Source organism: Tamandua tetradactyla, chromosome 8 (assembly GCF_023851605.1).
Source record: "Tamandua tetradactyla isolate mTamTet1 chromosome 8, mTamTet1.pri, whole genome shotgun sequence".
NCBI lineage: Eukaryota > Metazoa > Chordata > Mammalia > Pilosa > Myrmecophagidae > Tamandua > Tamandua tetradactyla.
The window spans coordinates 3,991,544-4,018,437 of NC_135334.1; the positions used below are offsets into that span (position 1 = coordinate 3,991,544).

Sequence of the window (26,894 nt, forward strand, 5' to 3'; positions counted from 1 at the left end):
AACATTTAGATTTCTAGAGAGGCAGGGTCTAATAGAGAAAAAAAAATGGGTAAACTGGAACCCAGACAGGAGATGCAGTCAGAGAACACCTGGTGACAGTCCTTGCAAATGTCCACGTAGAGAACAGCATGCTCTGTTGCTTAACTTCAGAATCCCCATCCCCAAACCCTAGTCCTGTAGTTATTACCTGGAAGCCTACTCAAGGGGTGGGTAATGAGAACCTGACATCCCACCAACCGGTATGATTGGCTGGAGATATCTGGATCTCTTGGAAAGAGTTCTATAAAGTGTTTATATTGTGATAGTTGATCACTCAATCCTGAGTACTTTGGGAGGAGAGAAGAAGAAAGAATAAACCAGAGTCCCAAAGTCAGTGAAAAGCCAATGGCCTGTGGGATTAAAACTTATTATTCAAATCCTAGGAATGAAGAAATGGGGGTGCATAATGGATTAGATAATGTCTGAAGAGCACTGTGATGTCCAATTTAAAAATCATTCCTATATGTGATTTATCTATTCGTTAGTTTGGGCCTGTGAATCCAAAGGGCCTTTTTTGTACAAACACCCATATCCCATGAGGGACTGACTTCTGGGTCTGGGATGAGTGTGAAGTGAAGAGATTCTTTACAAAAGCACAGTCTTTTTTCAATGCACTGGGAGGCAGACTACTTCTCAGGTTGGGGCCCTCCCATTTCTGCAAGATGGGTTTCTCTCAGGTTCTGAGTTGACTAAAGATTCCCCAGGAGAGCTGGCCTGAAAATCAGTTCTAAAGGCCAAAAACTGAGGAGAGCCAGATTAAAGTATCAGACAGAATTTATACTCTGGACTTAAGATTTAATAATGCAACATAAAATCAATATTTAATAAAGCAAATGATGGAGAAAAACACTGCCTGTGAGATGAGGCTGCTGCACTGTTTTCAAACATCTTAGTCCCAGAGGAGATTGAGATGGCAGGACGGATTGGAGACTAGGCTGACAAGAGGACCTGGCATGCAGTCAGTCACAGGTCCCATTGATTCCTATTCTGTTATCTCGTGGGATTTCTGGCCATTTTTATTAGAGGATTTGTACAGAATTGCAATGATAGTGATATTAGGTATCCAGTAGAGTGAGGGCAAATGGATCGAGTCAGCCTTCAATTAGCAACCCAATGTTGTCTTGACCCATCAAGAAGGCTACTACAGTTCATGTTTGTCTTTCCTAGGGCTGCAGTAACAAAGTACTATGACCTGCATGGTTTAAAATAAGGGAAGTATATCTTCTCACAGTTTTGGAGGCCAGAAGTCCAAAGTCAAGGTGTTAGCAGGACCACACACTCTCTCTCTCTCTGAAAGCTCTAGGGGAATACCTTCTTTACTTTAGCTTCTGGTGTTTGCCAGCAATCCTAGGTGTTGGATTGGCCAGTATTTGCATTACTCCAATCTCAGCCTCCACCTCTTCACATGGCTTTCTACCTAGTTTCTGTCTGTGTTGTCCAAGTTTCTTATTTTTATAAGGATACAGGTCATCTTGGTTTCAGGCTCATCCTTATATAGCTCAGTCTCATCTTAACTAATCACATATTCAAAGATCCTACTTCTAAATAAGTTCATATTCTCCAGGTTAGGGGTTAGGTCATGAAAATATCTGTTGGGGAAACACAATCCAATCATTAGCAGCATTCTATTTAGATAAGCGGTAGGTAAAAGATGGGCCTAGAATTGAATCTCTATCCCAGAGAGGTGACATATGATCGTGAGAGTTACTCCAGCCTAACTCATCATGAAATGAGGAACTGTGATGAAATATACTGATTCAGCACAAGTGGCATCCTGCAGGGTGGCTTGTACTTAGTAGGGATGCAAATTGCCACTGACTGATTAGTTTATCTTGAAAATAATGGATCCAGGAAGGGAAGGTGACTTGGACTCTACTTGATTACTATATGGATTGCAAGATATTTCTGAGTTGCTAAAAAATTGAGTTCCCTTAGACATCTCTCCTTGCTACCTTTTTTAGCAATTTGAATATTTCCAATTAGTTATTTTTCATCAGAAGTTATTCTTCCCTTTGGGGGCAAAAGATGCTTCATTTTGCCTATTTCTCACTGATTTAGACAGCTAGGTAAAAGTTTTAGATTCTTCTATGATTATAAGGTAAAATAATTAGTAATTATTAGATATCCAACAACTCCTACCTTGCCAGGAGCCAAGGTTGTGCCTATCCACCTTGAACAAACTCAGTGTGTTTCCTATTACTGGAGCTATGCATGGTAACCACATCTAATACAATAAATTCTTTCAAGTTATTTTGTGCCTTCCCTTCATCTAAGACTCTGAGTATGGCTGGGAAGCCAATATGTTTCTCATAACAGAAGAAGCCTCAGGCAAGGTATGTGACAGCCACCGTTTGAATGGGAATGAATTCATCTGTAATGGACAGATTCATTACAACCACTTGTTTTCTAAAAGCCACAGAATGGAGATAGCAAAGTGCATTGTTCCTGATTAATTAGGAAACTTTTACAGAAATACTTAATACATCTGTAAAATATGAAAAAAAAGATGCTTGAGGGGAAGGCAAGTCAAGATAAAAAGAGATGTGAAGCATCCAAACTGCAAATGGAATATGGAACTAGCCCAGTCTTACTCATCATTGTTTATACCAGTCATCTAATTGGTACAGAATTCAAGTGCTTGCTTCACTTTCATTGAATGAATAAATGAATGAAATGTGGTGAAAAGAGGGGGGCAAAACAGAATGGAAAAGGAGCATGCTGGGATGGGGGTAGGAGAGGGAACGTCAAGTCCAATAACATGGGACATGTCCATGGAGAAATTGTAGCCTGGGTTGTAAAGTCCTCAACAAGTCACAGACATTCTAAAAATAGATGTCAGTGGCTCTCCCACATTTCTTGCTAGTGAGGTGCTCTGAGGTTGTGGAGTAGCAGATGAGCTTCAGGAAATAGCCTTGATGCTAGAAATGATGGTCCATAACAGCTACTCTCATCTTACTCCCCTCATTTGGATCTCCCCAACTTTTAAGACCTTGACACAATTTTTGTCTGCACAAGCCTAGCAGTTTACAGTCCTGAAATCCTGGGTGCCAAATAATATTCTGATCAATTAATAATACAGTTCTAGAGAGTCCAGGAGAGATTTCTGACACAGACTAATAGCTAATGAAGTCTTATTTAACACGAACTGGGCAACAAGGGTCAACTCTCTGCAAAACTGACATTATGGGTCTAACAAGTCGGATTTGGAACCTCAGTGATTCAAAAAGTTTAGAGAAACCAGGTCAAGTCCTCCAGAATAGATTACATGTAGCTATAGCTGAGGTGCTTTCTGTGAAACTGTGATGGGGATAGTAAGCAGAAATGCTACAAGACTGTGTCAAAACCACAACAAGCAAGATAGAATAGCAAAAGCCAAAGGAAGCTTGCACCATAAAGGCTTTAGGTGAAATTTTTCAACACTGAGAGTAATTGACATATCTACTAAATAGCTCAGGGGCAGCTATCAGAGCAACCGTAATAATAATTTTATTTATAAAATCTTCGCTTCTCTTGAGGTGCTCAGGGCACTGTACTATAGCACTAAATAAATTAAATTAAAGCATGATATATTATGAAAATGCAGGGAAATCAACATTGCTGAAGAAACAGGGAAACCCAAAAGAAATAAGAGAAAAAGATGCTCCTCTGTAAGAAGCATTACCTCTTGCAAGAGGATGCTTCTGAGGAAGTAGAATGAGAGTTCAACCTTCTGGGGAAGGAAAAGGACCATTTCTTGGTTTTTTTCAAATAGCATAGAAGGGTTCAAGTCCTGTTCCTCCACTTGGAAGCTTCATGAACTTGAGCAAGATTTTACTAACTCTAAACGTATGCTTCCTCATCTACAAAATGAAAATATACTGTTATAAATGGACCAAAGTCATTGTGAGGTTGAAATTCTATGGCCATGAGAGTAGGGTGCATAGTGCAGGACAGAAACTGTCTACAAGGCAGTCTGTCAGGTTGATGGGATAAAGGCCTGAACCAAGGCAGTGACTGTGAAGAAAAAGAACTATGAACATGGGATACTAGCAAATCAAATAAGTAATGGGATGAGGACATCTATACATAGAGAAGAAGCACATCCTCTAGTTCTCTATCCTGGCCAAGGGGCATGAAATAGCTAATGCAGAAGACAAGAATAATGTAGAGTAAGGGAGGTGGAGTAAGATGATTTTTAAATTCTAAACGTATTGTGGAATGTTCAGGAGGAAATTCTATTATGCTCCTACAGGTGTAGCTTTGCTGGTGTTGGATAGAAAGATCTAAATGTCATTAGTGAAACTGCAATAGTGGAGGCCATCAGTTTGGGTATGTCTCTGGTCATCCTTTGCCCAAGTGAGAAGAACAGAAGTCTAAGGCATGGAGACCAGTAAGAGAGGGGAAGCTGTGGATGACTAGTGGGGTGAAGAAGCAGCATGACACAAGCCAAGACACAAGTTCTCTAGATAGTAAGCTCTACCTACCATGGCTTCCTTGCTGGATGACATTGGAAACATGGTGAAAATAATCATACTTTCTGAAAATAATAATTCTATGTAATAAGTGCCTATTTAATTTCTAGAATAAGTGCTATCATGAGCAATATAAATGCCTTCACCTCTACTCTGGTGATGAGATTGAGGAGAACTTGGGGAAGCAGGAAGAGCCCCAACCTGTGCCGACACTTTGGAACCAGCAGAGCTGGATTGTTCCCCAGAACTGTGTTTAACCTGTAGTGCAACCTTGGATTGACCACTCAAACTTTGTCTGCTTTCCCACTTCTAATATTAGAACAGTAGTTCTCAAAATGGGTGAAAAATAGAAACACACTAGGAGTGCTAAAAAATATTACTTATCCCAAATAAACTGAGTCAAAATCTCCAGGGGGTGTCATCAAAATTGATATTATTTAACAATGACCCAAGTAATTTTAATGTGCAACAAGGTTAAGAATGGTTGCCCAGCTGATTTCTAAGGTAGATCCTAGCTCCCAAATGATTTAAACCTATGCTTCATGCTTGCAAAGCCCATTCCTAACTGGGATCCAGTCCTCTGACATTCATTGACCCTAGTCATGAATCCATGACCCTAGTTTTTGTCAGACTGCCTAAGTTAAGACTCCAAATCTGCCACTTATTAAAATGGGACCTCCCAAAGTTACTAGGTTTCATTGTCCTCATCTCTAAAATAAGAGTAATAGGATCTATTGCATTTGTGCCTTAAATGAGAAATCAAATGTCAAGTGTTTGGTCCAAATTTTGGCTACTACCTAGTCAGGTTTCAATAAGGTATAGCTATAATTATTGATGATTACATTATCATATTGCATGATGAAAGCCTGCCCACTCCTGCTTTCCTAAAGTTGACTAATAATGCTGTGAGATGAGAAGCTAAGTTTACAATCTCTTGCTATTAGAACAGCTAGGGACACCCCAGAGTCTTTATTGTGCCCAGTGGAGCACTCCTGCCTGGAGAGGAAGATGCTCTAGGCATGTCTTGGAGCCACTGCACTGCTTCAGGAATCTTCTGTTTCCTGCCTTTGTCTGTCAACAGCTAGATCAGGCCAAGGAATGGACTGCACTACTGCCAATATGCTCTAGCCACTCTCCAACTCATAGCTTCCATGAAGCAGAGGAGGGGCCACAGCATGTCTGGTGAGTAGTCCTTTCACATCTGCTCATTCTCTTGGAGTAAATGAAATAAAGTATAAGTTCTTCTGTAATGGCCCCTTCTCCCAAATTATTCCAGCAGCCCCAGGCCCAACATCAAACCCCTTCTCCCACTGCAGCCCCCACCTTTGCTTCCGGGTAAATGTCACATATCCAAAAAGTCAATGATTAGCTTTGAAATACTTCTAGCTCATAAACAGATGTAAATTTCCCTGTGTAAATATGCAAACATTCCACAAACAGCACATTGGGGACAAAAGAAAAAAAATCTTATATGACCCGTCTTCCTTCCCTATGCCATGCAGAGTAAAAATCTCAGCTAGGGTTGGATGCAGGCTCCCTGTGGGAAAATGATACATTATGAGTGAAATAGCAGCTCAACTACAGAATGTGCTTATTGAGTGAAATGGAAAAAAAAGGCATATCTGCTTATCTTATACTCTCCGCCATGATGACATGAGCTCCTGGTATTGGAGGGAAGGCCATGGGTGCTGTTGAGAGAACCAGCCCATGGTCAGGTATGGGTGATGGCAGAGCCTGCAGGAGAGGGAGAGGATGGATGGATGGGGAATATGGAGCTATTAATGGGAAGGAAGGAGACAATAGAGAAATTGAGAGACGTGGAAGGATAATAGGATACCCATGAAAAGAAGGGAAAGGGGAAGAGGAGAAAAAGACAACATAGAGAGAGAAAAGAAGATTCCATTAAATATTAGAACAAGGAGCACATGAACCGGTGAGGGCAGGGAACAGGGAACAAAAGGTCAATGTGAAGCACAGCACTGGTGAGGATTGAGAGAATGGATGTACCAGACAAAAGAACTACTAAGAGAGTAAAATAGAACAGGATTAAAAGGAAAAAGAGAAAAAATGGAAACCTGTGATAGGCAGAAGACAGCCAAAAGAGCATGCAACAATCAAAAGAATGAGCTGGTATGACCAAATAAAAATCAGACTGTTAGAGACAGATGGAAAATAGCCCAGAGGGGAGAGCATATCTTCTTGGAGGATGGGGAGAATTGCATATCCATTTCTATACCCACTCAGCTGATATTTTAAATGGTACACACTGGAGCCAAATTGAAGAATCTGTCAACAATCTAAATCTCACTTGAGGATAAATCTCAGTATATGGCTTGGCTGAGCTTTTGCATTCCCTCTTCTTAACACAGGGGAAGCTCTTGGTGAGTGGGGGTGTGAGGACAGAACTAGGCAAGGATAGTAAATCATAGAGGGCCTTTTCTCCTTTGCTTTACTCTTAGATACACTCTTTTCAAAGCAGAAACCATGTAAGGACTCCCAAATAAATTCTGCCCTCCCCTAATTTTGGCCCCTATTGCACTTAAGAGAAATTTCAACCTCTGCAGACAAGTCCTTGTGGCTTGGGTTCTGTTCACCCTCCAGCACTACATCTCCTCTTCATTATCTCACAGCTACACAGATGCCTCTCGGGTGTCTGAAGGTGCCATGCTGTTAATTCTGTCTAGAGCAGTTCACCTCCTCTTCTTCACCAGCCTCATCCTATTCATCTCTGACCTTGGGCAAATCTCCCATTTGGAAGATTCCTGGGGCTCTCTAAGGAAGAAGAATCTCCTGTGCTCTGACTGATGCTGACACCTACCAAAATGCTATTACTTTAGGAGTAGATATTATGGATTTAATTTTGTCCCCTAGAAAGGAATGTTCAAATTCTAACCCCTATTTCAATAAATGTGAACTTATTTGGAGCAGGGTGGGCTGTATTCCAATATCACTGGTGTCCTTATAAGCAGAGGAAATTTCAACTCAGACAGAGAGATGGAGACTGAAAGAGACATGGCAATTTGATGGAGTGAGAGATTGAACTACACTGCCACAAACCAAGGGAGGCCATGGATTGCCAACCACCCACCAGAAGCTATGGTTAAGGCCTGGAATGGATCCCCCCTTTAAGAGGGAGCATGGCCCTGTTGAAACCTTGATTGCAGACCTCTAGCCTCCAGAGCTGTAAGTCAATGCATTCTTGTTGTTTAAGCCAACTCATCTTTGGTAATTTGCCATGGCAACTCTAGCAAACTAAGCCATCTGCTCTTCTTCTGTCTACCCCCAGAGTCTAGCATGATGCCTTACACTCAGGGGCAAATACATAATTACTTGATTCATGAATGAATGAAGGATTGATTTAAGGCTAAAGACCCCTTTTTTTCAGGTATGCCCTGGGACAAATGCTTCTTTACTCAATCATATACCAGCTTTCTGGATTTCTGAGTACCCTGGGCTGTCCCTTCCTGCATTTCCCCTATATATTACCTATCACCCATGGAGTAAAACTCACTCTAAATCTAAGGAAGCTTTAGCATGGAAAACTCATGCATCATATGAGCCCCAGAAGTAGGTAAGGGAATTTCCAAAATATGCCCTGTATGGGTATCCAGCAAGCTGAATGCTGCCCTGTCTACAGAGAGAAATTAAAAGACTCTGAAAATCTTAGTATGCAGCAATGAAGATTGCTAATCCTAACCCTTAAGAAACTACTTAAAATAAAGTACAAGAATGTTGGGTAAGATTGTACTGATCTGCTTAGGGGAGCGGCTCTTCCTTTGTCTTTGCTTCCTATTTATCATATGAACAACAGTATAGCCATGATTTCAGGGAGATGGCAGTCAAATTACAGTTTAGATCCATGGGACAAGCCCACTTATTTAATTTGACAAAATCCTACTAATGTCTATGAAGATAATTTAGAATCTGATATAAGAAATGTCCCTGATCTGATCTCTGATTTATGACCCCCTCTTGCCTTTAATTGGGGAACCTGTGGTTTCCAATCGCTGGCCCATAAGGATTCCCCCTACCTGCATCTCCACTTGGGGGTTCAGGTCCAACGGGTCTGGGGAAGAAATCTCCACCTTTTTTTTAAGCTATAGAGGTCCTTGGGAGACTCTGAGGCAGGCAGCAGGAATGGGTGGTCTAACAGGCATTGTTTGATATCAAACTTTTCTCTGAACATGCTCTTCCCATTACTACTTCCAAATACTTTTCCTGTTTCTCCTGGTGCTTTATCTTGTCTTATCTTGTATTTTTAAATTAATTTCATTTAAAACTTTCTAGACTTTACAAACACTTTATACCCACAAAACAATAATTCCCCCCTTACCCCTCCTCCGCTCACAGGATAATCTCTGATCAACTTTCTGTCTCTATGAGTTTGCTGCTTCCAGGTATTTCATATAAGTGAAATGCAACAGAATTCGTCAATTTTGTCTGTCTTATTTCACTTGTCATAATGTCTTCAAAGTTCATAAATTTATTAGCATGTCTCAGAAAGAACTTCATTTCTTATTTTATTGCTGAATAAAAAAACATGTGTGCATTGTGTACATGTATCACATTTTGTTTATCCAGTCATTTGTTGATGGACACTTGGGTTGTTTCCACCTTTTGGTTATTGTGAAGAGAAAGCCCAAACACTAGCCATTCCTACCCCAGTTAATAAGAGATCACTTTGCAATTTTATCTTCAACTCTAGCCCCATGCTCCCAAAACAAGATCTCATGGCCCAATGCTAGGCACCATTATCTGTCTCCTCACCTTAAAATCATATTTTGTTAAGCTGTTCTTCCTTGCTTTGTTCCCATCTTTCAGTGTCCTGGGACAGCCTCTTTTCTTCTCAATTTCAGACAGTATAGTCTTAGAATTGACATTTATTTGTCAATTTAAATTGGGTTATTTAATCATCTCCTGAAGGTACCTTAAAAAGACTCCTTTAAAAAATGCTGATAAAAAGGAGTCCACCCCGAAGGTGAGTCTTACTTCAATTCTCACAATGACAAAGCTTAAATTTCTGGCAGATTTGAAATACCAGTTTTGTCCTCTTCCAATCACCAGAGATTCAACACTGACAGCTGGTATATTAGTTTCATGTGGTTCTCATAACAAATTATCACACACTGATTGGATTAAAAAACAGAACGTTGTCCTTTCAGAGTTCTGGAGGTCTAAGATCAGAAATCACTCTAACTGGGCTGAAAACAATGGGTCAGCAGGGCCATGTTCCGTCTGGAGGCTCTAGGAGAGAGTCTGGACCTTCTCTTCTAGCCTCTGCTGGCTGCTGACATTCCTTGGCTCATGGTTCCATAACTCCAATTTTCAAAATGAGCGTTTTTAAATCCTGCTTCATCTTCACATCACTTTTACCTCTGTTTGTGTCTATATCAAATATTCCTCTACCTTCCTCTTATGCAGATACATGTGATTGCAGTTAAGGACCAGCAGGGTAATCTCCCATCTCAAGACCCTTAATTCAATCCCATCCGCACAGACATAAGGTAATACAGATTCTAAATATTAGGATCTAATATCTTTGCAAGTCATTATTCAGCCTACTACAGCCAGTTTCAAAACAGAGTGAATGATTTTGTTTAGTGATTAAGAGAAAAACTAAAAGAAGAAACTTTATGGCCCTATCATTACCCAACAAACAGACCCTGAGGTCCCTATAAACTCCAGGTACTAGAGGGAGAAGAATGAACTCTACCTGTAGTCTATCAGGGCAATCACGCAATCAATAATCACACAAACAAATGCCAAATTATTCTGTGGCAAGGACCACAAAGAAGTGGGGGGGTTGGCATGGCTGAACTAAGTCAAGAGGTTCTAGGAAGGCTTCCCTAAGGAGGTGGTGTTAGAATTAATGTTTGGAGGATAAATAAAGTTTACTGGGTGATAAGAGGAAACGAATTTCAGGCAGAGTAGAAAGAATGTGCAAAGGGCCTGTGACCAGAACAAGCAAGAAAAGAAAAAGAAAGGCAAGTGTGAATGTGAAGTTGGAGCAATTGTGAACTAAGAGAGGAGATACCTGGACCAGAAGAAATCAGCCTTCAAGATAAGAAGTCCTGGGGTACAGCAGACTTAGGTTAGAAAAGATCACTCTGGATGCAACTTGAGAAGAGATGGGTAGTGGGGAGCAGAAAGAATGTGGGCAGATTAGGTGTCATATTTTAAATTTAACATTAAGGAGCTGAACTGTCAATCCATTCATTTAAAAAGACCTCTACTGGCTTGTCCTTAGGAGGCTCTCAAGTCCTGTTACCTAGCTAGGGCAAGACCTCTCTCTTGTAGACCTGGGATACTCATAACTGGCTTGGTCACAGAAGCTCCACTTTTAAATTTAATTATTGCCTAGCTCCATCATTTGCCCTGCCTGTAAGCACCCCATCTTCTTGATCCTTGGATTTTTTCCAACTTTTTCAATACTCAATAAGGTAGTCTAAGTATAAGTAAAAGAGACAAAAATCAGCATTTCTGACCTCCCTTTCTCGGTGTGCAAAGAAAGGTCCTGGCTATCCTTGTTTGCAGATTGAGGGTCAAGGTTGGCACAACTGTACCCTCTTTGAAGTCCAGGTTCATAGACAATCATCATTTATGTCCAGAGGGAATCGTGAGAGCAGGGGAGGTGGTGACAAAAGAGCTGAGGAACAGCACTGGGTTGGAAGGTAAGAAAGCAAGGAAGCATCACACTTCAGGGGAATGAATCAGGATGGAGAAAATGGGATGTGATCCAGCCAAATTCATGGGAATGGGGATCCTCCTTAGCCACAGAAAATGCTTGCATTCCTAAGAAGGGATTGTATTCATTTAAAGGAACCAAAATAGGACAAAAGGAAGTGAGATTTGGAAATCATTGTTTCTGGTAACTGATTCCAAAAATGAAGGATATTAATATGTAGTGGTGTTGTGCTTGCTTGCATCTCTTTGGCACATTTCTCCAAATCAGATTATTGAATGTATCAAAACATTTCTATCAAGGTTGTCTAATCAGAAATAGATAAAAGAAGTAGGGCATTTTTCCAGGCAATTATTTTCAAGATTGAGATTGGAACCCAGGATGCCTAAATCTTCAAATTTACTTCTTTCTACTAAGTTATTCAATCCCCACTGGGCAGCAAACACAGGATTCATTGTGCACACTCCTAATTAATCACAGTAGAAAGCGCTATTTGCCAAGTGAAAATCCTCTATTTTGAATTCTTAATCCCCCTACCAGCTGAGTTTACCACAAAGACATGAATATATAATTGAGACATAAAGAAAAACATGCCACCAAATTAAACTGTCCTAATTTTAAATCAATAAATTCTTTCTCAAATAACATTAAATGAAGATCTCTCAAAAGTAAAATGCTGTGCTCCAACAACTCCAGAGTATCTCAAGACTGAGATGAACTCTAGAAGAAGCCAATTAGGTTTCATACCAACATTAGACATCAATTTTCCACAAAGTTCAATAGTAATATAAATCTTAAGATATACTCCAAGTGGTGACACCTTAAATCCTAAATTAGCTTGGAGATATTGGAAATGCAAAGTGTTCTCATAAACACCTGGGCTCTTCGTTTGTAGTGAGAAGGGGCTCTGGGTATTGAAGGGACATGACTGCTGTGGGATGTGAACACAGCTGAAGTTGTGGTTTCTCCATGGGGACTCTTATCACCCTTTGTGGTGGAATCCTCCCAAAGACAGAGCAGAGGTGTCCATATCATACCCTTTATTTGCTAGTACATACAAAAATGTTCCTTAGCTAAACTGCAGAATTGTTCCTAGAAACATAATCTTTACTGACGCTACAATGGAAAACATAAATTAGAACATTTTAAAAATGGATTTGTGGATACAAGAGACTTTGTATCTTAACAAGGCAAAGGATGTAGAATCAGTTTGGACTGGACATGTTCTTTCTTTGCATCATTTCCTCCTTCTTCCCTCTCCCCAAGGCCTATTGACCCTGGGAACTGTTGTTTCCCATTCCATTGATAGTCTTCTGGATATGTCCTCTTTGCAAAACAAAATAATGTAAATTTCCTTGGAGAAGTGGTGTTTTTGTACAGCATCATGGAAAACCAAGTCTATTGTAAACCTGCATGGCCTCAATGCCTATTGCTTCTTGTTGCTTCTCTTCCCTTGGCATCCAAGGCCATCTACAGCCTAGATGCTGCCTACTTTTCTAACCATCTTGAGTATCATCACTCTTCCCCCAGAGTCCATACAGTTTCAGACGTTCACACTTTAGACATGTCTTTGCTTCTGTCTAGGATGTCATCTCCTCTCCAGACCTGGAAAAAGTATTCTCACTGTGAATTATCCTGGTGAAATTTAACCACGCAGTTTTCCCTGCACCTGAAGCTAAATTCAATTCCTCCCTTTCAGTGTGTTTGCTGCATTTTGTGGACAGGGATCCTAATTATTGCTTTAAAAGATAGTTACTTGTTAATACAGTTGTCTCTTCTGGACTGTTTCTGAGGCTTTGTGCTCCTAATGCCAGCCTTCAGAATAGCATTAAATGGAATCAGGTGCCAGTTGACAACCCTCATTCTGAAAACAGATGGACTAGGAGCTTTGGTTGCCAACTTTTCACCATACCCTGAGAAGGTAGATATTCTGCTTTTAGCAAGAAGAGAAGATTGTCAAGAATTTCAGTCATTTGAGCACATAAGAATCCTGGCAGCAGCCACAGCCACGGGGGCGGTGGTGCTGTCCTTGGTGCTGCTTGGCACACTCCCTATGGGGGTTACCTACTGAGATTTTAGGAATATGTTCATGAGGGTCTATGAGGACATATTCTAGGATTAGCTACATCTGTGCCAGTGGACCCCAAGATCATTAATATACCTCATGCAATCCTTAATTAATATATGCTTCAAGTTCAACTTGAATTAACCCCAGGGAGACACCACTATGGGAATGTCTGTCTGAAGGAATATGCCCTGCCTATTCAGGATCTGATGTTAGCCATCAGATGAAAATGACAATATTTCTCACTGTGGGGCTGCAGGAATATCTAAGATCCAGGAGGAAGTATAGCCACTTTTGTTAACCCTACGGTACAGAAATCCAAAGCATCTCAGACTCCCTTGGGAAAATGACCTACTGGATAAGAACTCCATGGCTGCTTAAAGACATTCCCTTGGGACCCCTGACTGTCTTACTAATTTCTGTGTTTGTTGGGAAGCAACAAGTGTCATCTGAGCTTTCTGCTCTCCTAGAACCATGAGTGGTGTAAAGAGCTTAAATAGGGAACCCTGGTGTCAGTCCCTTTTCTGGCCAGGAAGAAGGAATCAGATGTCAATTTTTCCGAATTTGTCAGAGAATACCAAGACCTTCCTTTAGCCATATTGGAAAGCATTGAAAATGCCATTATTAAATCAATATATCTTTTATTATACAAACTTGCTCATATTACTTTGGTCTTATAAACTCCATTAGTTTGGCAGACAGGTGGTATTTAAAGTGGATTTACTGAAATGTTAGTATAGTTCTGGCCTCTTTGACAAACTTCGTCCCTCCATTGTCAGTAACTGCCTCAAGAAGTTTCAAAACTCACCAGGAAGGATTGGGGTGCTTCAACTCAGCAGCTAAATTTTGGAAATCAACTTCAGGTGAAATGCTCCATTTCTACATCATTCTCCAAGATGCTTTGAGGAATACTCCAATTTTCCAGTAGAATTTAATGTCCTGACTTTTTCAAAGTTCTATAAAATTCAGAAGCGGTCTTAAACCAGAGCAAACGTGCATTTTCATCAATTTCTTGAATGTGGCAGGAAGAGGAGAAATAACTTGGACAGCAGTTTGGATGGCAAATGTAACACACTAGCATGCAGAACTATTGAATCCTGAAGGACTCAGATGTACTCTGAAGGTGACTTCTGTCTACTCAGAGCCGGACTGTGATGTTATCCTCCACTGTGGACTCAACAGGATGTGGCTCGAATGAAACTTAATTTCTGCAAAGGTTTCCACATTCTATAAGAGATCTATCATGATGGCAGGCCATGTTGTGTTTTAGGCAACATGGCTGGAGAGACAGAAATCTCTACTTCCAGTCAAGAAGGATGGGAGCATGTTATTCCCAATGATATTTTGGGTTTCAAATTTCTTTTTGCTCAAGTTCTGGGGAGGAGGGTTTATGAGGCAAAAGTGTCTAGAAATTAAAAGTTATTGTTCCTATTCCCTTAATCTTAACAGTGAGTTGGGTTTGACAATGTCAATTAATTATCATGAATTGAAAAGCAGCACAATTATATGTTTCAGGTTGATGGGAGGAGGGTGGTGGAAATAGGGAGACAATGAAAAGGAAAGGAAAGGCTGGTACTACTAAAGCTTGTTTGTAGCCACTTGCCTGGACTGGATATTTCTGAGACCTGGCCCCTTTCTCCATGGAGTACCTGACTTCTGTCCCTCTTTACTGTCCCATCCCATAGAAATTGGTTTTTACCCCTTTTCACCTGAGATTCAGAGCCCTGTAACTTCAAAAAGCAAGTAATTAACCATCAAATAATGGCAGGGATTTTCAGATTAATTCTGCCCTGGGAGAAATGGGGAAACTCATTTACACCAATAAGGGAGGGAGTGATTAGAAGCTCCAACAACAATAAAGAGACTTAGATAAGGCCAGAGAAGCTGATGAAGAGGCCAAAGGCTTTTATTATTATTATTACACTAATATCCCTGTTTCTACAAGCGCTATATGCTATTTTCCCTATCATGCAAATGTGTTCCTCTAAGTGAGATTAAAGCCCTGCAGGCATAACACTCAGGGCTGAGAAGTCCATTTCCAGAGTTTAGATAAGGAGAACCCTCCCTAATATTCTACAGACTACCACGGGCACAATTTTGCAAGTGGACAAACACACCTGGGTGTTTGGAAAGACAAATAAGACTTTTGATATGTCTCCCCAAGCTGCCCTTAATTTGGAAAATGATTCAGACCCACTGAGCATTATATTCGTTCTGTGTTTTCCAAGATTCAGACTCCTCAAGGGAACATGGAGACTGGATATGGGCATTTTTGATGTGCAAAGGCTTCTTGTAGGAGCAGAATCAAGAGGCAGGGAAGGGGTTAACATATGCAGCTAGACCCCCAGAATTAGCTGCATATTAATTAAACTCATAAAGCAGAAAACCTTAAGGTAAAAGGGATAGAAATCATTAGATCAAATCTCACCTGAATCTCCCTCCCTCTGGTCTAAAAGATTACGTTCTGGCTGCAGAAATGGACATACACATCTATTGATGGTATTTCTTACTTTTCACAAATTCATTATAAATGGAGTATTCAAGAAATCTCAAAATCAAGAAATCCAGGTATCTGAACTCATTCACCTCCACCACCCAGCCTGTTTAACCACATGATGCTTTAGATGTATAGTATCGACCTACCCCAGGGATCCACGCTAGAAATCTCAGCACCTCTTCCTCATTCCCACATTTAATTGGTCCCCAAATTATGTCTATTCTGCAGAAATATCTTTGGACACTTTACTTTCTTCTCTGTTCTAGATGATTAAGGAAACCAAGACCTCCACCCTTTTCAACAATTTTCTTCTTTTGTTTAGACTACCATATTATTTTATTCCTAGCCTCTATCCAAAATGCCATTTTGCTTTCTACATTACACCTGTCCCCTCAAGCAATGGAGGACATTTTCTTGCTTTAACCCTGCTGGCCCATAATGACCCTCATTTATGGTGAGGGGATGCTCTATATTTGTTCAATACAGTAACCACTGCTCACATATGGTCACTGAAACACTTGTGACCAATGAGACTGAAGAGCTGATTTTTTAAATTTATACTAGATTGTTTAAATTTTATTATAAATCAGCTATTGGACAGTGCAGATTAGAAGCATCATCCTCTCCTTATTGCAGGCTCATTGTACATTGGCCATAAGTGATTTGTGTTTCAGATTCTCACTTGATTACCACTCTTAGATCCATGCACTTTGACATACAGCCTCACTCCACTTGGAACTATCAATGCTCTGCCTAACAGTTGCCCCTTCCTCCTCTATACTGCTCATTGCAGGCTTTGTCAGCCCCAGCCCAGCCCATACTGACTGCAACCCCACATCAGTCATTTGACCAGGCCTGTCAGGAGCCATCCACAACCCCCATCAGCAGGGGAACATTCAAGAGAAATCAAGCAGCCCCAGAGCTACCTTCAGAAAAATCAAAGGGAGAAAGTGGTCTAATAGCAACCAGGAGCCAGAAAAGAAGAGAAGACACACTCAAAAAAGAAACTGCACCTTTTTTTTTTTACTTTGCTGACAGGATACAAAGTGTGATTAGCAGATTTTTAAAATATCCCAGATAACAAAGCATAAAACTCAGAACTGGTCACCAGGGAAGGGAAGTCCTGAGAGTTAGAAGAACTGAAGATGGTGCTTACAGCTGGGACTTTGAAAAGATGAGGAAAGGCCCCTCACTACGGGGCTTGAGCTATAGAGTTGAACAGATGTATTTAGCAGCACTGGAAATTTTGGCTGCAATATAAAAGGACCAGCTCAATTTTTGTTCAGGTCATTTCTGAATGTTACTAAAATATCTAATCAGATAGCATGGCAGAACCTAATTTCAGATGTCTCCAGAGGTGTTTGGAGAAAATTGGTGCCTAGGAAGGGTTCGGTTAATAGTAGCTATATTCCCAGAAACTAAATTTCTGGGAATGATTTAGCAAAGGACACATTGAAATGTTATGCCTTTACCACGTGATATGAAGCTAATTCTTCAGGCATAGTCTCTTATTCATCTTCATGTACTAAGTGCCTACCCAAGTCACAAGTAACCAGCACTATTTATTGGTGATTATATACTATATGAAGGAATGAAGGAATGAATGAGTGCACTAGCAAAGGGAGCTGTCAGCAGGAGCTAAACATATTGAATTACAGCCATAAACAAGACCTAGTATAAAGAATTAGTGAAGTGGATGGAATGCATGATGTATGGGGAAAGACACTTTAAAAATACTGTGAAAATGATGCTACCTTCCTTCTGTGCGGGTATATATATATGCATACATGCATATAGATATATACAATTGACTATGTATACATAAATGCACATACTCGTGGGTAGAATATCAATTTAGGTTGTTTTTTTTTCCTGCTGCTGCTGCTATTGCGCTTTTTAAAAGATCATAATACCATTTTGAATATGTCCAACTCGCATTCTAGTAGCATTCTTCTCAGGGTTGAATAGCAACTTCAAAATAATCCAGACAGTCAGCTTCTGCTGGGGGAATTAGGGTTTATGTTCAGTATAATAAACAACCCCAGGATAAATATATCTATTTTTTTTTAATCCTTGGTGGTGATGTATCCTCTTTCCAGTACAGAAATAGGGGAGTCTGGTTCTATTTAGTTTGTCTGATTGCTTTCAAGAGTGGGGACAAGTTGGCTCTGAAAACTATGGCCTTCTATTCATTAAAGTGTCAATAATACTCAGTCCAAGCATATTGACAGCGGCTTAGCTTGGGCTGTGTCTACGAACAAGTCCAATGCCTTTTTTAACCCAGCTTGTTTCCAAATCAATACACCCATCAGTGTTCGAAAATTAGCCCAAGATGAGATTCCAATACTTGAGGTGGTGTGTCATGCTAAGAGGGCATCCAGCTAAGTCACAGATTTAACACGTAGCTGGGGATTAGACGTTTTCCATTAGTTTAGACATGAGTGAACATTGATATTGCCCCTGTCCTCTTGCCTCTTCCCAGCTCCACCCCCCATATACTCAACCTTCAATCTTGGAGCCCAGGTAAGACCTCTCGGCTGTAATTCCAGCCATTTGCTTCAAGAAGCATTTGCTAAATGTTCATTTTTGTGTGAGGCACTCTGCCATTTGCTTCAGGCAGGAAAGAGCGTGTGGGTGTATGTGTAGGAGGTGGTTTAGGAGAAAAATAGGACTGAAACATGGTCCTCTTTTTGGGGATCCTTCAGCATTTTTCCCTATTCTTTCCATTTGCCAGCTCAATAAAGGCCCTGTTTGTTCAGGCAAATGTCTGTATTAGTGCACAGTTCCTAGGCTTTCTTTGTCCTTGCTAGATATGCTGCTCACAACAATAAGTTCAGGTGGGGGGCTGGTGAGGGGAAGTTGGGAAATGTCTGCCCTAGATTGTGCCTCTGGAACATTCCTCAAAACTCCCCATAGATCAGTAAATCTCAAATTGTTCTTGACAACTTTTCACAATAAAACAGCTATTTTATATTAAAACGTTACATACACACACACTGAAAACAAAAGTTTAACATAACAATACCTACACTGTTACACTCTGATATATTCTGATCATGTCTATGATCTATGTCTTTAAAAATGCAGGTTGCAACAAGTTACCTCAAATGCATTCATTTACAGAACGAATACAAGAAAGAACCATTACAATTTCCCTTTTGGAAGAAAGAGCAAGGAAAAATAATAAAAACTTGATATAACCAAACTTTGCATCAGCACGAGGGATTCAAATGTCCCACAGGCACGAATTCTAGTCAAAGCTACTTTTTCCACATTCCTTATTCTAATACCACCCTCTTCTCGTTGCTTACTCCCTCTTGTTCTTCACAGCTCTTATCCATGACCCAAGGTTTAGTTTCTTCTGCCTTCTCACAGCTAGCTTTCCTTCATCCTTTTGCTTATTTTCATTCTTCCTTCTTTTCCCTTATTGCTGTAACCATTCATACAACTGTCCTTCAACCCTTTGCTTGGGCATGCCGAAAAAGAGGATCAGCTGTAGAAGCCTCAAGAAGAGGAGTTTACTGACTGGGCCTGCCATTTAGTTGGATCAAGGGCCTTGGCATCCAGTTGGGTAAGATATGTTCAACAGACATTTGGATGCCTGCTGCAATGAGTTACTTAAAAAAATATTCATTTAGAGAGTGCTATTTAGAAAATATCATAGCCCCATTGCTTGGGGACTAAAGCTTCTGAGAAAATAAATTAATGAGGTATTTGTCCATTGTAAAGAATGTTATAAAAGTTAAAAGAAAGGCAACATTATATTAAAATAAATAATAGCTGCTTGCATAGCACTGGTATCAGCCAGATCAAGCACTTATCTAAGTGTTTCACATATACTCATGTAATACTCAGCTCCTCCCCCCATGAACCCCGTTTTACAGAAGGAGCACATGGAGTGAGAAACATCTAATGGCTTGATCAGGTTCTCACAGGCAGGGAAGGAAAAATCTGATTTTGCACTCTTTGGCGCTAATTAGGAATCAGCCCAACACAGCTCAGTGTTGTTTGCATGCCCCAGAGCCTGTTCTGCTTTTTAAGGCCACTGGGGAAAGGTGACCACAATTCGCAGAGTCTGAGAACACAGAGACAAAAGAACCAAGAAAGACACAAACAACAACATCCAGAAAAACAAGGCCTTGAAAGCACGGGCGGGGAGCAAGGAAGTGAACACAACCAGAACACAGGGCACCAGACACAGGCATTAAAGGGTGAACGTGTTTCAGAAATCCTAGACTAAGAAATGTCAGCTGGAAACAATGGAGGCAGGAGCTGGGAAGGATGCATCCAAGTTATTCACTGGAGCATCTGCTGGTTTGGCTCTGCTTTCTTTGAGGGCTGCGCTAGGCTAGTGCTTGGCATACGTGTCATGCCAGAAAAGTACTAAGGGCTGGTCTTTAATGAAGGTAGTCTAGAGTTGGATGGGATCTAAAAAAACACTTAAGGGTTTAAAATAAAGTCAAGGAAAGCAATAATTAGACAATAATTTTCTGAGAAAATGTATTATGGAACAAAAGCAAAAAATATATATATATATGTCCTGGTCCTACTCAATGGGCAAATGATTAGAAAATTCAGCTTCAGACTGCAAAATGACAACCAGGAAGGAGCTCAAATAAACAGAACTCATCTCTTTTGAGGGTCACAGAAGAAGTCTTTGACCCTGCCTTTCCCCTCCGCTCCTCCATAGACGCGAGGCCAACCCCACCTACCTTGCACGATGAGGTGGACGCGGGAGGTCTTGGGGTGGTTGTCCGTCTGCACTGAGCAGGTGTACGGGCCCTCGTCATACACATCCACGTTCTGGATCTCAATGCTGTACTGGGTTTGGGTGTTGCTCAGGAGGACCACACGGGGGTCCAGGCACCACTTGTCGTTCCCAGCATAGAGGATGGTGCTGCGGTTCAACCAGGCCACCCGGGTGACCCGGTTGTCAATCGTGCACCTGCAGGGAAGACCAGACAGGTTGGTCAAGGGACTGAAGGTGAAATGGGAGCCGTCAGAGTGGCACTTTCCTAGCAGGACCCAGATGTCTTATTATTGTGCATCGCCTTCCCTGCCTACTCCCCCTATACATGTATGTATTTCCTTCTTTTAGATTTGTCATGGAACTTTCTAGAAAGTTTCAATTTATGGAATTCAGCAGCAGAGGGCTGAACATTGACTGGCCAATACAGTCATTGCTTCTAAAACCAATTAAGTTCAGGAACACTTCAAATAACTTTCCAATTGTAATCTGAAGTTATCTGCCAAACCAGCATGGCTGGGCCAAGGATTTTAATGATGTGAATGATGACAATCACTCAGATTACCATTCCAGGTGTTTTGGGAGACTCAACCATTTCATACTTATCACCACCCTTAAGGAAGTATCTATTGGTAACAGATGGAGGCACAGAGGAACATAAATAACTTTCCCAAGTCACACAGCTAATATGTGCTATATCAGAGGCCCATATTTTAACTACTAAACCATATTCCTCTCATTTCAGAATAGCAGATTCTGGCAAAAAGCTTCGGAAATCAAAACTAAATATGGACCACCACCACTGCTATTTATCTTCATTATAAGCAAGAGCAGAAATGTTCAATTACCACTAGACTAAAGGCATTTTCCAAAATCCCCAAATTGTTGGCACCAATAAAAATATATTTTCTTCCTTTTATTTTTGCATCTGGATCCCCCAGATTGGGGATGCTCCCTTCTCTTTTGCTACACTTTCCATTTTTCCAGCTACTCTTGCTAAGTCAGCACCACATCTCTATGTCTTCATTTCCTCTCTTTCTACTTCAAGTATGTTCTAAAGCTTCAGGCTAAGTTCACAAATACAGTGTCTTGATCCTGTCTTTCATGCTGGAAAGAGCAATGCCACACAGTATGGATAATGATTCTTCTAATTTATACATTTTTTTGCAGTGTAAATGCACTTTTTACACCTTCCTTGTGTCATTTTATTTTTGCAACAAACCTATGAGGTAGATGCCTTTACCCATTCTCTACTTAAAAAGAAGAGTTCAGGGTGGTCTGGTGACATAACCAAAGAACTAAAGCTAGTCAGGAATGGAGCCAGGCCTTGCATCCTGGTCCTGTGCACTCACTGAAATGCACAAAGGTGAAGTTTTTGAGTAGAGAGGGGCGTTGGCTTCCACTGAATTCTCAAAATGGCCTGTGGCCATACACAGACTAAGAACTGCAACTGAATGTGCACGGCTCTAGGCAGTCTCTCTCAAGATGAGACATCCTGCACTGTGCATCTTGCCATACATATTTTGCAAATGTCATGCAATCATTGTAGGCCACTTCAGCACAGGGTTCCGGTGGGGAAACTGCTCAAGCAGAAAAACCTCTGCCCCAGTGTCCAGTGAGTTTTGAGATGCTTAGTATGCTTGTCGGACAATGCAGAGTGATATCAGCTCCCTCGGGCATCTCTCTGACATACAGCACGAGAATGCTGAAAGAACTTGCTCATGAAGTGGAATTTCTTGGTCTCACTGCTGTCCTACTGGTTTAGAATATTTGGGAATTCCAGAAATCAGAATTTCTAACAATATCCCAGCTGAATCATACACATACACACTAGAGTTTGAAAACCACTGTCTAGAACAGGATATTCAGGACCAGCTGCATCATTTGTGGAATTCTGTGCAAAACTGAAATCTGGGGCCCACTGTTCAAATGTTACTCAGAATTTCAAGACAGTGACAGTAGAACATTGAATCAAGCACAAGGTCTTTCCACGTATGGAACCCCATGCCCACAAGCATACCCAGTAAGCCAGTCTTAAATGTATTCTGCACTTGAATGTGCTTCTCTATCAATGAGAGACATCGTCAGATGCAGATTCTGACTCAGCAAGTCTGAACAGGGCCTGAGAGTCTACACATATAATGAAGACCCCAGGGGATACTGCTGACAAAGGTCCCTGTGCATTTCTCCAGTAGCATAAATCAACAGATGAATCATATGAACATGTTTGAGAAGCATCCCAGTAACACCTCACCATTCAAAAGTGTACCATTCACTGTTCAGTGAAACAGCAGCGTCTGCATCACTTGGGAGCTTGTTAGAAATGCAGGGTCTCAGGCTCCACCTCAGCTGTGCTGAATTGAAATCTGAACTTTAACAAGATCGCCAGGTAACTCAAATGCACATGAATTCAGAGATGGCGAAGTGTACGCTCCAGGTCTTCATTTTGGCTTCCATGAAAATGTCCAGCATATATTCAACAGCAGATTAAACGCATTGCAGAGTAGCCAGCAGAAGTGCCTGAATTCATACCTTCTTTACATCCCTATAGCCCCAAAGCTCTTTATCTCAGGTTGCCTCCCATAGAATCTGGTTTTAGAATCGCATAGGCTAGAAATTACTTAAGAGCAACATCTCATCCTTTGAATTGCTTTGCCTATCATGTACCTGGGGCACTGTTTAGTATTAATAACCTTACAAGAGGGCTCTGACTTTGGCTTGGGTCCAAGAAGGAGAGAGAGATTCCATATTCATGGCTAATGTCTGTTGAACATATTTTTCAGGTACCATTTTATCATCTCAGAACCTTAGTTGGCTTTGCTTATTATTGCCAATTTACAGAAGGGGGTTAATGGACGCTTAAAAACATGTGTAATTGTTTGCATTGACTGACATCACATTTATACTAAGTCACAGAACTTGGATTCAAACCTAGTTTTTTTTGTTTGTTTGTTTGTTTTTTCAGATTCAGTGTTCTTAAATGTTCCTCTAGGGCCTTTTCAAAAGCATCTAAGTCAATGGTTTTAAATTCAGCTTGCATCAGAATCATCTGAAGACTTGTTAAATTACAGACTGCTCAGCCCTTCCTCCAGAGTTTGTGCTTCAGCAGGTCTGGGGTGGTGCCTGAGAATTTACATTTTTGACAAATTCCCATGATTTGCTGATTCCACTGGTCTGAGGACCGTACTGTGAGAATTACTAATTTAGACCCCTAGTTTCTGGTAAAATGATAGCTGCAGAATGAGTGAGCATGATGAAATGACTCACATTTTGAAAGTAGTTTTCCATTATTTCATTGGAGTCAACTTTCCTGTAACTATTAAGTTATATGAACCAGAGTTCTAGTTCCCCTACTCTTCTTTCTAACAGCTGAAGTTTGACCATATAACAGATAAATGGTCTTGGTGCAAGAGATATTGTCCAACAAACCCCAAAGTCTTCGAATAAGTATTCTGTTTTGTTTAAGCTTTTTATTGCAGTAATATAGACACAACTCAGAATTTCCCATTTTAATGGTAAGCTTTCAATTAAATTAAATTCAGTGATATTAATTATATTCACAGCATTGTGCTACCATCACCAGCATCCATTACCCCAACTATGTCATCATTTCAAACAGAAACTCTGTACTCACTAAGCAATAATTTCCCTTACCTTCTTGCCTCCAGTCCCTGGAAAACTTTAATCCACTGTCTGCTTCTATGAAATTCTCTTACTCTAAGTATTTTATGTAAAAGGGATTATACGCTTTTTATCTTTTTTGCCTGACTGATTTCACTCAACACAATGCCTTCAAGATTCATTCATGTTGTTGTGTGTATAAGAACATCATTCCTTTTATGGCTGAGCAATATTCCATTGTAGGAGTAGACTACATATCTTTTATCCATTCATCTATTGATGGACACTTGGATTTGCCTCCACTTTGGGTTATTTTGAACAATGTTGCTATGAACATGAGTTCGTAAATATCTGAGTCCCTCTTTTCATTTCTTATGTGTATTTCCTACATGGCAAATAACCCAATTTAAAAACAGGCAAAGGACTTACATTTTCCCAAAGACGATAAATGAATGGCCCATAAGCACATGAAAAGGTAATCAATATCATTAGTCATCAGGGAAATGCAAATCAAAATCACAATTAGATATCACCTCTTACCCATTAGAATGACTGTTTAAAAAACAAAACAACAGAAAATAGCAAGTGTTGTGAGGATGCAGAGAAGTTTGAACCCTTGTACATGTTGATGGGAACGTAAAATGATGCAGGTATTCTGGAAAACAGTTTGGTATTTCCTCCTAATAAGTTTTTTTTTTTGGCATGGGCAAGCATCGGGAATCAAATGAATAAATGTTTTTGATACCTACAGTGGGGGCATTTCAGAACCTAATGATGAATACAAAAGGACTGTCCTCGACTTCTTGTGAATGTCTCATTATTGGAAATGGATGGAAACAGAAGCCATCACGCCACGCTGCACAATAATTAAAGGCCCAAAGATATTTATTTGCATGCACACTAAAGCTGAGAATGTAGCCAATTTCAGTATGGTTATGTGACCAGTGTGATATACTGTGCTGAAAAGTTGGCATCTTTACAGCTGTGGTTGTGGGCACATCCAAGGTCAGGTTTAGATGTCCAAACTGTCACTGCTGGATATCAGTCTTGCTGATTCTCCACAGAATTAATAGTGGTTTCCACAGAGATGGATCGCAAGGGTAACTTGGCAGCCAACTCCTGTCACCTTCTCATACCTGCCTGCATCTATCTGTCTCATTTATCCAGTCTCTGCAGCAATGCATTGGAGACATTTCTCCTAGACTGAAAAAAGTGGGAATGAGCATATTTGCTCTTTCAGAGTGAATTGTTTGGAGGGGAGATGGTAAAAGGTTGGAGGTGAAAATTCAGTCAACAGGCCCTCTCTTTTCAGAGATAGTCTTTAAAATAGATGTTCTACAGAACTACTTTAAAACACACAATGGTATCCTCTCTCCTTCAGAAAGATGATTAAATAGATGACTAACAGAGGATAAGATTTCAAGCTCAACTATCCCTGTTTGATCCAGTTAAGCATTCTAACTATGGCCACTTCTCAGGGAAATGGTCAGAGGGCAGCAAGACACAGCCTGGGAAAGAGATGGGGTGATAAAAAGGGTGGAAATTGCTTAGTCCACACATTGAAAAAAACTCACCTTTTCTCCTACAACCTTGATATATACCTCTTACTAGGAGCATGCCCCCCACTCATTCTGTCATGTACACAAGGAATAGAGGAACAGTTTTTGCATATATAGATTCCAGATTGAGCTCTGGAACCATCGAACTCCCCAAATTCCAAATACTTATGAACTCTGGTAGCCTTCTCACCTATTCCTTTTCTTGGAGAAATGTCTTCCTATAGAGAATAGGCAGGTGTATTTGGACATACCAAACTGCATAGACTGTCAATGCATTCTTTTTAATGAGAAAAATTTGTGTAAATGTTCATCTACAAAAGGACTCACCCCCATTCCTACAAGCACAGGGTATGATGGGGAAAGCCGCCATAACTATCATTTCCTGCAGCTGTACTTATTGTGCCCAAGCTCCAAAACCAGCCCCAAATATCTGATCTTTTGGTGATGAATAGTGCATTTATTATATTTCCTGTGTTTGCACAGAGAGGAGTAGTAAAAAATGGTTAACAAACCCAATGCTGCAGGAAAAAAACCCATAAAGTATAGAGTCAGGGCTTCACAGAACTTTGGATTTGGGATGGGGGGGGGGGGGTAAACACCCGGAAATCAGAAAGAAAATATAACAAATATATGGCTGAAACTTTCTAAAGACAGAGAAAGAGACTGTTGAACTACAGAGAAGGATTAATGAAGAAAGAGGAAAGAATTCAGGCTTAGCCTTTCATAAAGACTCCTGCCTGGTGACCTGAGGACAATAATGGATGCAGTGTGTAATCCAATCATTCCTTCTGTTAAAGGACTCTTTAACTGCTTTTGAAAAACAGCACATCTCAAACCACATTGAGAATACAGTATATAAGTGCTTCTGCTCGTCACAGCACCTGGCCTCTATCTCCTCTTAACTCACAAAAATGCTCCAGCTACCCCTAAATTTGGTTCCTCTGATCATCTAGCTCAAGCCCATAACTTCTCTCAAGTTTTGCAGTGAAACATTACAGCGTGAAGGCTCTGAAATAAGACATACATACTTACATAGAGTTGGTGTGTTCATCCTCCATGCCTACTCTTGTCAGAGGTGAGTTCTATAGAAAAATCAACCACTCAAGTACTCTAGTCCCAGTTTTCTTAAAACCCAGACTAAGCTTAATTAAATCTTTTAAAATTTGACTTTGTGACAGACTCCAATTTTCCATTATTTTAGCCATTACAGGTGTACCTTGTTTTATTGTGCTT

General features: G+C 40.5%; 1 protein-coding gene across 3 annotated transcripts in view; it reads right to left on the reverse strand.

Moving 5' to 3' along the window:
• NTM (neurotrimin) overlaps positions 1–26,894 on the reverse strand; it is a 1,015,613-nt gene that overhangs the window by 201,340 nt on the left and 787,379 nt on the right. For all 3 annotated transcript variants that reach the window (XM_077112407.1, XM_077112409.1, XM_077112408.1), the window contains one exon: positions 20,447–20,679. In XM_077112407.1, the coding sequence (XP_076968522.1) occupies positions 20,447–20,679 (233 nt within the window). The remainder of the gene's footprint in view (positions 1–20,446; positions 20,680–26,894) is intronic.